The 12,663-nt window shown below is 38.9% G+C and overlaps 1 protein-coding gene across 5 annotated transcripts in view; it reads right to left on the bottom strand.

Annotated features, from left to right (window-relative positions):
• The window catches only part of sec31b (SEC31 homolog B, COPII coat complex component), an 88,629-nt gene that overhangs the window by 20,124 nt on the left and 55,842 nt on the right, over positions 1–12,663 (bottom strand). For 3 of the 5 annotated variants that reach the window (XM_043678749.1, XM_043678751.1, XM_043678750.1), the window contains 5 exons: positions 11,449–11,634; positions 10,917–11,115; positions 7,461–7,862; positions 2,874–2,912; positions 1,349–1,407 (listed from right to left, as the gene is read on the bottom strand). In XM_043678749.1, coding sequence (XP_043534684.1) covers positions 1,349–1,407; positions 2,874–2,912; positions 7,461–7,862; positions 10,917–11,115; positions 11,449–11,634 — 885 coding nt within the window. The remainder of the gene's footprint in view (positions 1–1,348; positions 1,408–2,873; positions 2,913–7,460; positions 7,863–10,916; positions 11,116–11,448; positions 11,635–12,663) is intronic. The other 2 variants (XM_043678752.1, XM_043678753.1) reach the window with 1 other exon arrangement.

Here is a 12,663-nt window from a genome sequence, read left to right as displayed (position 1 = left end):
GCTGACAATCCAGAGGCACTGACCAAAACTTCAGAAAACGAGTTCAGGTCTCCACGCTAATATGCGAGAAATTTAATTCTAAAAAGAATTTACAAAAGAAAGAACTTTAAAAACTGATATCAGTATAACGGGAACGTGAAGCTGTTGAAACTGAACTCATTCACTAGTGCTATTCAGATTAGTGTTCTTGCTCTACTCCAGTCCCACATCACTGAGTGACTGCACTGCTCTCGGAAATGGACTAACCAAACATTGTCACATTGCTACCTTCTCCGAGCAATTCAAACTGGATAACAGCAGTCAGGCTTTCCACCCATGTTCATATTCTGAGAATCAATTAAACTTTTTTTTTTAATATACTGGAATTAAGATGTGTGGTGATTCATGAAGGCTCAATATAAATACACGCCTATCTTGACAATTCAAATAGAAGTCTGCTACTTGCACCTAATTTGCTGAGGTTAGTCAAATTCTAGGCAAAACTTCACAAATGGCACTGTGTAATCCCAAACAAGGGACCACTATGCCCTCCCTCCATAATGCTAGGCTATTTAGTTTCCCCTCAGAACAAATCTATTCTACAACAAGTAGCACATTTACCATTTCTTCAAATCCCCTCCCACATTAACTCTAATCAAATAATGGTAAGTCAAATAATGTCAACAGCAAGTCAAAGTTTAATGTCTTACTTCAGTCAAGCAGATGATAAGCACCAGTTTTATGATAATACAGCTTTGGGGTGAAAAACTGCAAGTGGAACTCTTGTGTACATCGAGAATGGCTCAGGCAGAGTTATGGAGAAAACAGCAGTCACATTGGACCACGTGGCCCTTTGAGCCTGCTCTGGCAGGCATTATGATCATGGCCGATCATCCAACTTAATACTCTGTTCCTGCTTTACTCCCAAACCCCATGATCGCTTCATCCCCAAGCATTATATCCAACTCCTCCTTGAAATCATATAATGGTTTGGCCTCGAGTGCTTTCTATTGTAGTGAATTTCACAGGCTTACCATTCTTGGGAGAGGAAATTTCTCCTCATCCTAGTCGTAAATGTAGGTTAAAGTCACCCATAATTACAAACATTCCTTTATTGCATGTGATAAGTAGTCATTGTGCCTTTATGTTCAAACAGTGAATAATGTCAGGATAGTGGAGAAGAAAAATACAGAAATGTAATAAGAAAATGACCCAGTTTTATCCACTCTGCTACTTCCATATGCTTCATGCATATTCCCCTGACTACCAGCTCGTAGTATTCCATTTGAAATACTACAGCATAAAAATTCAGTTCACCACAACTGAACTAAAACACCAATTGCACAATTTGTAAGAAAACATAACTTACCATTTTCTTCCTTTGCCCTGCTCGTACTGCCGGGGGGTCATTCCATCCATCCTGGAACCCTATTGAAAGCACATTTGTCAAGAAAGTAAATAGCACGATATATATATGCAAAGAAGTCTCGTGTATAACATTGCTGACAAAGATGCTTTTTAAAGTTTACAATCACTTCAATTCTACTACATCAAGCTCAGTAACAGCATTATTGTTTTGTGCATGATAAAGTTAACACAGCAAAGCTTCAATATTTAAATGCTTTCAGTCACAGACTCTCATTATTGGTACCAGAGAGCACTTTAATATAATCTACCCCCAGGCATCTTGAAAGAATCTTTGAAAAGCATTCGGTCGGGCATAATGACATATTTAAGCTTTCCATTGCTGCCTCTGCACCTTCAATGTACTGTGTTTGATGTACAGTCACAACCTCAAGATGAATCTCAGCAGGAACAACCTTTCACCACAACGTCTGTGACCTTACAACAGAGGTCAATGAAGTCTGCAACAGACCACCCATTAATTACTAAGTTATTAGTGCAAGTCTTCAAGTGCAGTGTTAAGCATTTTCATCATCAATAATCCCATGGGTCACTTTTTCTTATCTGTTGGGTTCTACATGCTGAAAACGCATGCTATTTCACATGGAACCTGTTGGCAACTTACTGAAACCTCTGAACAAAAAGCGACAATTCATTTTAGCAGGGATTAACACAGAATAAAGCTCTGGTTTGACCATTCCCATAAAGAGCTCCGCTGTCTGGATTAAGCCACTTATTCACATTTATTAACATGACCACTCAATGGCATCAGCTGGGAACACCTTGGTGTACTAAAGCCCTGTTTCATCCGGTGCAGAACAGGAGCTCACACCCATCACACAGAGAAAGATGCTGATGGGAGTGAAATAGCTTGCTCCTCGTGGCAAAGGAAAAAGTGGACAGTGTCAGGAAGAGAAGTTCAATGATTTAACCAATGATTTTACATATCCTACCATTTATTCAACAGCAGGATACATAGAGCTTGCAAGTAGGTCACCTTGCCTAATTCAGAAATGAAGAAACAAACAGTTTATAGAATCTAATGAGGGGGATTTAAAATTTTAAGAAAAATAAACAAAAAAGAAAGAAACAGCAATATCTTTCAGTGAAAGCCTGGCATTCAGTGGATTGGTGCAACATATCGCACAGATCCAGCTCCAGTTTCGTTACAACAGTAACTTTCAAAATGTCTCATGTAAACATTCCAATCAAGAAACAGAACTGTTTTCTTTAAAAAAAAACACGAACTGAACAACGGAACATCAGTGTTCTTCATACTGTTTAACAGATATAATATCAGTTTATAGATTAATTTTTGAATTACACAGAAGAACCCTTTCTGTAAGAACAGGACTAAAACAGATGTGAAAAATCTAAAGATCTCAGATGCAAAAAGAGTTACAGGTCATGAAGAACACTAACGTTTCAACAGAAAAGCCATCATACAAGGCTAGCTGATCCAGCCAGGACACTTGTTATTATCCTTTCACCTGATGCACAAGAGCGGTTTTGTAGCCATGGAAGGAATCCTGAAAAACCAAAGAATACAGGGAGGTTCTATGGACAATCAAGATAATACTCAGAATACTACACACAAGTAGATAAGTACTAATTTGCCTATTATATATTAGAATAAGGAGATACAAATGCCCATTTGCCTGGCATTTATCACATAGCCAACAAAGTACAGCACTTAGCAATGAATATTAACCCTTGTAGCATGCATCATGTTGTTACCCTTTACCATCTTGCACTATAAAGGAGTACTTCTGTCAAGAAGCATGCAGGTTTGCTCTTCATGTAAAATTAACCCTAACAGCAACATTAAGCATAAAATGCACAATCAAACATAAGTAGATACCACTAGTCAATGTGGGATCCAAACTTTAGCACTAAAGCTAAAAGCTGCTGGTGAACCCTGAGCAACTATGGCACTGTTATCAGTTAGCAAAAACTCTTAAACCTCATCTTTAGATCATCTTTTAGAGCTGACTGTTTAGTTAGTTTCCAACCTTGTTAATATTGCTCCACTAAACATGATGTACTAAATGCTTTTAAAATGATAGAATCTGCTGTGCAACTTCCAGGATTAACCACAATAAAGCTTTGGATGAAGAGGAACTATAGCAAGAAATTATCTGCAATCATAGATAAAACAGGAATAGCACAAAGTGAGTTCCATGTAATTTAGTTATCTGTGCGCTAATTTTAAATTATTGCATTAAGGTAGTGTAAAGTATTGTTTGGTGAAAGGTGCCAAGGTGATTTAAAATATAAAAAAAGGTTTTTAAAATGTCCTTAATTGAGGCACATCATTCAGCAAAGGTGGGAGATTTTCCAAGAGTTTAGAAATTTTAGCCTTCCTGGTGGTTCTGTAGATGATTTGAACAGTATGACAACTCTCTGCCAATACTGAAATCGTCACACCACTAACATTTGCACAATTAAACAAGGATGATGTGGATCAGACGTTTAGATAAGAATAAATGGCCTTTATTTTATGCTAAAGATTGTAGCAGACCTTTCCTAGTGATATCAGAAACAAGCTGACTGAATCTCAGAGATAAAGAGATGTAGATTGAAAACTGATTTTGCCCTATGCATTTGGGATTAGATTAGGATGCATAGGCTCAATAACGGCTAACGATTAGGTTCCTCTAACCACAGACACTAATACCAAACAGAATGGTTCTTTGAAGTGCTCTAGTTCCTTCACTGTAGGTCTATCATTGCACTGCCCTTAGTAAAATATGGATTCCAAATAGACATCCATCACAAGGCACTCGTTTTTAGTATTTCAGGCATGTTTTGGGTCAGTTGTACAAACAAAACTTTCAGAACATATTCAAGATGGATCTGAGCTGGGATCTGAATCAATGATCTACAGAGTATCCGTGAGGGACAGCAACTGATGAGTCATTAAGGCTGTACCAAATGATCCTCACCCACCCATCTGCAACCATAGTTTTATCTATAAATACTCACCAAAAATCATTTTAGCCTTTGACACAATCTCTCAAACTTGTGCTCCAATAATCTAGAAGCACATTTACAACAGACTACAAATGTGGAAGTTCCCAGTGAAACATGAAACAACCTATTTGTAGAATATTCAAGGCCTAACTGCACCAAGAGCTGAGTTCTCAACATATAGACATTAAACAGAGAGTAAACTAATAAAATGATCACAGACAATAATGGGCTAAATAGAATGTGAATAGATGGACAGGTAGTTCAGTGAAAAGCTGTGTTAAATAAGAGTGTGAGCAAATAGATACGATAGATTAACAAAAACAAATCTATTATTCAAAAAGTTGATGTTCTCAGAAATTATCTGAACTTTGCACAATTGCATTAGGACTCTATGATTGTGGTGCAGCATGTGATATTCACTTGTACTCCACTCAAGGCATTACATGGTTTGTATTTCTGGACTGCCCCGACATGGACACTCAGTTGATCCTCTCTCTTCGACATTGGGGATATTTTTAAGAAATGAAGGAAACCCTGGTATTTGACTGCCCAACAGCAGGGCTTCATAATTCCAACATGACTGGGAAATTCTAGATGCGAGAGATCACTAGGTGATTTGAGAAGAACAAGAAAAAAATAAATTGTGACCTGCTTGAAGATCATCTACTTGCTCCCCAAGATGGCTAAGTTTAGAGGGATTCATAGGAAAAGCATATTGGACTCTTGTCAACAGCGACAAAACATTCCAGAGAAATGCAGACATGAGGCTGGAAACACTTCTACATGCTGCGGTCTGGCCTGTTCACACCAATTGGAAGTTGCATGTATCAGTAGCGTTAAACAGAAACACAGCCAACAATCTAGGCACCTGTTTTCTTTTCCTGAACTTTGTACTTGCAGAACACCAAGTTTCTGGTTACAAGATCTAGCAAACCCAGTTCTGACAGGACTTGTCTATACAAGACAGGCAACCATGCCAGTATCAGAAACTTTCACCAAGAATAACCATGAAACTAAATTTAACAACATGTTTTGTTTTAGTCACCCAGTCAACAACTAGCTGCATTGTGTTTTACCGATCTGCGACCCACAGTGTTTTATCAATAAACACAATTCTGAGTTCAGCATCAAGTCAGTACTAATCCAAATAGGATTTGGTGCAGAATAAATAATTTCAATCATAATTACATCAATAGGGACAATAAATTCTTGATGCTACAGGTTTGTGCATCAAAGTGCCTTAGAGTAGAAGGACATATAATTGCATCTACAATTCTCCAAATGCAAGTTCACAAACTTGTCCAAAGTTATCAAAGATCCTTCATGACAATAAGTGAGAAAAATGCAGAATTGTCTCCTGTCAGAAGCTCTGCAGCAAGTAGAAAGCATTGCTGACAGAAGTTCAGGATCAGGATAGCTTCAAATGCCATCAGCTAAGAGAATGGAACCCGGAATAAATTAACAGAATACGGGATCAAATAACAAAGTTCTTAAAGTGAGAAGAAAATGGAAACTTCTTGCTCACATTCATGATTCTCTCAGTTCTGAGTGCTCAAGCCAACATTGAACACTGTTGGAGAGTAAAGTGCTTCTAGTGATGGGTAATTTCATCCTCACAGAACTACTGGGAGAAATGAACAACAATCTTTCCCTTCCCCTACTTGGTGGGATGATGTTTGGCCTTGACTTGGCAACTCTCAACATGCCAGCCTGAAATCTGAAACCGAGATTTGGCAGGATGGGAGCTTTTGTTTCCTTAACACCCTTGAAAACCATTTCTGAATCATACAAATAATTCAACGAATGTGTTTTGTAGTAACTGAATAAACAATACAAATTTTGAATTAAATGGCTAAGCTAGGACACTTGTGCTGATTTGTAACGGTTAAGACAGACATCCATGCATGTGTCAATTTTGCTCATAACAGGGTTTCAGGGAGTCACCCTCAACCTCTGCCAGTTCCCCCAGTAATAACCAGCAACGAAACTTTTTCCAGCCTCCATAAGCAAGCAACAATGTGTATTCCAGTTGTTCAGTATTTATGAGGAGGAAATAATTTATTTCAAACTCTAAAGAGAAGCTTTCTTTCAGATTATTGACAGCCAAAGTAAACTGCTGCCTCACAGAAAATTAGCCTTAAAAGTTCTACAGGCCACTGCTGCCAAACTATTCACAAGAACATCAATTGATGATAAACTCCATAGCATTCTTAGCTGCGTTAATTAATGCATTAATCTAGGGATTAATTTGGTGTTTGCAAAATAAAACCATTCAGAAAGCTTCTTTCTTGGCTTCACAAGCCTAGCCATGCACAAGTGGTTTGAAGAACAATTGCCTATATATCCAAACAAGTTCATGCAACACTACAAAATGGCAAGGTTTAAATCTTGAAAGGTTTGATGTCTCAGGAGCAAATGGAACAAGCTTTCAGTTGGAACTAGGAATGAGATTTATTTGCTGTACAATTTTTGTTGCTTGCTTCAACATTCCAGGCACCATTCTCTGTACAAGTGGAGAGACTGGGCACAAAGCCTCCTGTGAGGGTCTGTTCTGTTGTTCTTCAGCCAGACACTCAGGAGTGCTGGAAAAACAGAAGTTGATTTATGCTGTAGAAAGAAAACTGGAGGTTGAGGGGTGGGCATATCATAATTTTCAGGATCATGAACCTTATAATACATCTGTAAAGGAGTGCAACAGTGCAGAAAAGTCATGCCTACCAATTAGAAAATGTGACGCAAGCTGCAAAATTAAATATTGTACACATTGCTCTTTTGGAATTTTCACATGAGCCAAATGCAAAAGGTAAATTGCTGTATTATTTGCTCTGCTATTGAACTGAAACATAAACCAGTCTTTGCTTTTGTCACACCCAAGAATGGATCAGTGATTGTTCTTCAAAATCAAGCTCAAATTTAAGCAGGTTCATTTTTTGGCAGATTCAGTAAATTGACAATTGAAAATAATCTATTAGTTAAAAATGCAATCAGTTTAAGGGCAAGGTCTTGTAACATTGTTTTAAACTTCATGCAAAGTGTGGCACAAGTCCAATTAATGCATTTGTCAATTGAGGCGGAGCATTTAATAGCAGCTAGAAAGTGAGTACCTGTTTGAGGAGGAGGAGGAACTGCCGCAGATGTGAACTGCTTGGAGGACGGAGCTCCAGGGACTCCTGTTCCAGAGGGGTGAGGGAAGGTGGACTGAATGCCTGGTAGAGATGTAGGAGGTTGGGGTTGATAATGGTGAGATGGGTAAGTTGGCAGTGGCCCAGGTTGTACTGTGTGGCTGGGTGGCAGTGTATTAGACGATGGATAGGATGGCATAGAGGCAGGGGTCATTAGCGATGGCCCTGGCATGTAGACACCAGGAATTGTTGGACCACTCAGAGAGGCTGTAGGTAGAGATGGGCCAGTCAACCCTGAACCTGGCAAAGGATTCTGAAGAGGATAGGCTGGGAGTCCACTTGGAGGAACCTTTGGCTGTCCAAAATTCTGGAACTGTGAAAAGGCTGTAGAGAAAAAGAATTAAAATGAATTCAAGTAGTACCACTGAAGCAATGTTTAATTTGAATTTATCTTTTCCTGTTTTTCATTAGCACTCCTTGGCAGATACTTTTCATATGAAACCTCACCATGAATTAAGGTTCTCAGTTCCTGCATTCAAACCTCTAAAGACAGCAGTGCATTTTTCATTCTTATACTCTGTTCCAAAGTATAGGAGAATTATAAAGGCCATTCAGACACTGTTAGGCCAGGCATGGCAAACAACTCTGAACTTGTGAAAAGATTCAGGCAGCTACAACACCTAAAACCTATGCGATGCTTAAGATGAATAACTTGCATTGACGAAGTGCCTTTATCATAGTGCTTCAGAGGTGGATTAACAATATTTTTCACTGAGCCACATAAACAGATATTATAATAGGCAGTCAAAGACCAAATTTTAAGGAGAATTTGAGGGAAGATGGGGGAAGAGATTGAAAGAAGTATTCCCGAACTAGGCAATTGAAGAGACATCCTGGAGCAAAGAAAATTGATAGACAAAATAGTTAAGATCTCAGAGAGTTTTGGGGGTTACAGATGTATCTTCTGGGTATAATTATGCTGGAAAACATAATAACAAGGGATGAGGTCCTGAAAATGTGTTTGATACAGCCTGGAAACAGATCAAAAAGCAAGATCTCAACGGCAGTAATCAGTACCACGTGCAATGAATAGGGACTGGCACAAATCAACATGCGGCTGGAGAGATGTTGCAAGAAGAGGTCTTAGATTTCTGAGACACTGGGACTCGGTCTGGGGTGGGTTGGGCCATCACAATGAGATGTGCTTCACCTTCACAGAACCAGGACCAACATCCCCTTCACATGAAGATTTGCTAGTGCTGTTGGGTTGGGATTACATTCACTTGTCAGGGGACAGGAACTTGGAGGGGTATTGGACAGGTGAGAATCAAATCTAGCAATGGTAGGAAGAAAACTAAGCCAAACTGGAAGCAACTGGAAACAGGACTAAATTAAATAGGGTAAAAAACAAAATGAAAAAAGTAAAGTTATATTTATCAAGAATACATGCAGCATTTGCAACAAGGTAATTGAATTAATAGCACGAATCGAAAAACAGGTCTGATCTAATTTTTCATTATAGAGACATGGCTGAAGAGGGGTGGCCAAAGCTGGGAACTGAATAACAGAAATATTCGAGATTTAGGAGTGACAGGCAAAAAAGGAAAGTGGGGTTGCGTTGTTAATAAAGGATTAGATTAGTACATTCGAGACAGGATCTTAGATCGGAAGATCTACATGTAGAATTCATTTTGGGGGAAGCTGAGAAACAGCAAGGGGCACCATCCATTTGTGGCAGTTGTCTATACAGTAGAGGTAATGTAGAACATGGCAATAAATCAATGAAATTAGAAGTGCATGTAAAAAGAGTAATGCAGTATCCATGGATAGCTTCAACCCAGGTGAACTTACTTAGTATTAATACTGTGAAAGACTAATTCCTGGAACATCTACTGATGGATTTCTGGAATCAGCTAAAGAACAGAACATTTTAGGCACAATATTATGCCATGATTAATAAATTAGTAATCAATATTCTCATTGTAGAGCAGATTTTAGAAATATAGTGTAATTTTACATTATGTTTGAAAATGATGCAGTTTAATCTGAAACTAGGGTCTTAATTCTATACAAAGGGGAACGACAAAATTACGAGGAGCCAATGATTCTGGTGGATTGGGAAACTACATCAGAAATTATGACAGCAGACAGGTAATGGTTAGCATTTAAAGAATTAATAGATGGTTTACAACAAATATACATTCCTTAGAGGCAGAAAAACCCAATAGTTAAAGTGATCCAACTGTGGCTAACAAGAGAAGTAAAAAATTATATTAGATCATAGGTAGTGGTTTTCAGGTGGCCAAAAAAAATAGCAAGCCTGAGAATTGGGACCAATTTAGAATTTAGCAAAAGAAGTTCAAGAAATTGTAAAAGTAAACTTTAGAAAATGGACATGGACTGGAAAAGGCATAGAAAGAGGAAAAAGATTAGCAAAGATAAAGATGGGTTAATTACAGGCAGACGCGAGGTAAGTTATAATGAAGAATAAGGAAGTGGCAGAGAAACTAAGCAAAAACTGGCTATTCACAACCCATATTAATGGCATGGATATGAAGGCCAAATGTAATATTTCCAAGTTTGCTGATGACTGAAAACCATGTGGCTTTCTGTAATCGTATAGAACCTTGTTCAGACTGTACCTGGAATACAGTGTACAGCTTTGATCTCCTTACCCAAATGCTCAGACATTATTAACTGTGCCATGGACAGTCAGACAAAGTAGTAGGTTCTTCAGAAAGTTGGCATTGAGCGAAATTGCTTGAGGCAGTGATTTCAGGAAGGCTCAAATATTTTGGACATGTGATGCAAACTGGGTCGGGGTGGAAGTGTTCAGGAAAAGAAGCCCACTCGAAGCACACCGCCTGGAAAAATGTGGACAAGACAGCCTAAGATGGCATGGATGAATAATATCAAAACATGGACTGGCCTCTCTTATAGACTGGCAAGTGAGAACAGTAAAAAAAAAAGAACTGTGAAGAAAGACTGTTCAGTTTGACCAACCCTTACAAGAAGGATGGGTTAAAGACAAGACCCAAGGCTGGATACTGTTGCCATACAAATATTGCAACAAAAAGCTCACCAGACTGAATCCTGGGATGATGAGATTGTCCTATGGTGAGAGATTAAGGTGCATCAAGAATGAGTATCAGCTATTTGGACGGCCTTGTCTCTGGTAACTATCTACAATTCAGCATGTCACTTCGCTACTTTCGCCTGTAAGTCTACAAATTTTATTTTTCAGAAAATGATCACATGTGTATAAGTATTATAAAATATGTATGCAGTATATATATTAAACTACGCACCCATAAAACTTTACCACAGAGTTAATTTACTAAAGTATAAACATACTTCTGTGCTACCCAAGGTAACTCATGTATTAACATATTTTAAATAGAAAATTGCCTGATCAGCGTTAAGTGCGAAACAGATTACCTGGTGCAGTGGTTGTGGTAGGATGCTGTGGGTAGGTGGGACGAGTTGCTCCTGGTTTGGAGTAGATGTTGGTGGTACTCCCAGAAATGCCTTGAACAGGGATGGCAGATGGAGGTGCAACTGGGGTAGGCTGGGGAGTGAATACTGTTGGAGCTGACGGACAGATTGGGGTCTGAGAACTAAAGGTCTGAAACTGAGTCTGAGAAGACAAAAAATGTCATTGTTATAAATGAGTAACAATGTTTAGCAGTTAAGTGAAGCAATTTTCATGGACTTTTCAACAATCTAATTTTGAAACCAAGGGACAACCAGACCAGGAACAAAGTTGCAAGCTGCACAATTCCTTAGAATACTCCAGGCTCCATCGTGCAGAGAAAAACTTACATGCAAAAAGAGAAACTTTCAAATAGCAAGAAAGCCCTTGCATACCTGGGCAATGGCACAGTCACAGACCAGAACTACAGCAATATATATTCAGAATTGAGGAGAAATTAAGGAAGAGATTCAGTCAGGATGCCTTAGTGCTACCTACCTGCTGGGCGGGTTGCTGTATTGGTCTTTGTGGTGGTGTTTGTCGAGCTGGAGTGGGTGCAGGAGTGGAAGTTGGACGTGTACTTTTCGTTACAACATGATTAAAGGGAAATGTGGGAGGCTGTTGACCTGCCATAGCTTCTCCCTGAGCATGGAATAGCCGATCACGGAGCTGGAGAACTGTAAACTGGAAGAAATTGCATTCCCATTAGGCTAAACATACCGTAGCTAAGAAATACATAGAAAGGCAGGGGTCGAAAAAGCAAAACTCCTTCAATTTTGTTCAAAAAATACAGAAGTGTTCCTTGGTGTACTCTGTCTATTTTGCTGTATGTGTTGTAGCATATTATTCAAATTATGTTTCACTAAATAACATTCTGCTAGCCCTTGCCATATCAGAATAATTTGACTAATGTAATATTCCTGTGCTTAAGAAACATTGCATCTCCTTACTTACTATATATAAAGCCACAGGAGAATTTGATGTGCAATCACTAAATCTTCAAATGCAAATCGGGTACATTCAATATAGTTCAATGCACGACTGTCTAAATCTGCGTACTTTGCAAAGATAATTTCAAAATATCAACAAAAATTTGGTTACGTAATGGGTGGTGCCACTTCTACTCTCACAATCACAAGTAAAATAATTTAAAAACATGGAGAGGTTTGTTTAGAACATATTTATGTTTGTTCCTCACTTTGCTCGACATGAAACCACACAAAGTTCAGTTCACTTCAAAATGATGAAGAAAATTAGGTGGAACGGTTTCACCACATTATGGTTTCTTGAGTTATTTTACATGTAGAATAAGAGCTGTTATGCAGTACAGACAGCCATTTAACTTGCTCTATCAGTGTCAGCTCTCTACTTGAGCAAATCAGTTTGTCTCAATTCCAACATTCCTCTGCCACACAGCCCTGCAAATTCTCTCTCTTCAAGTGCTCATCCAATTCCATTTGGAAAGCCATGTCTAAGTCTGCCTCCACCATAGAGTCATAGAGATGTACAGCATGGAAACAGGCCCTTCGGTCCAACCCGTCCATGCCGACCAGATATCCCAACCCAATCTAGTCCCACCTGCCAGCACCCAGCCCATATCCCTCCAAACCCTTGCTATTCATATACCCATCCAAATGCCTCTTAAATGTTGCAATTGTACCAGCCTCCACCACTTCCTCTGGCAGCTCATTGCATACACGCCCCTTTGGTCTC

Source organism: Chiloscyllium plagiosum, chromosome 38 (assembly GCF_004010195.1).
Source record: "Chiloscyllium plagiosum isolate BGI_BamShark_2017 chromosome 38, ASM401019v2, whole genome shotgun sequence".
Classification (NCBI taxonomy): domain Eukaryota; kingdom Metazoa; phylum Chordata; class Chondrichthyes; order Orectolobiformes; family Hemiscylliidae; genus Chiloscyllium; species Chiloscyllium plagiosum.
Note: the sequence above shows the minus strand (reverse complement) of the source record. Positions and strands in the feature narration are given on the sequence as shown.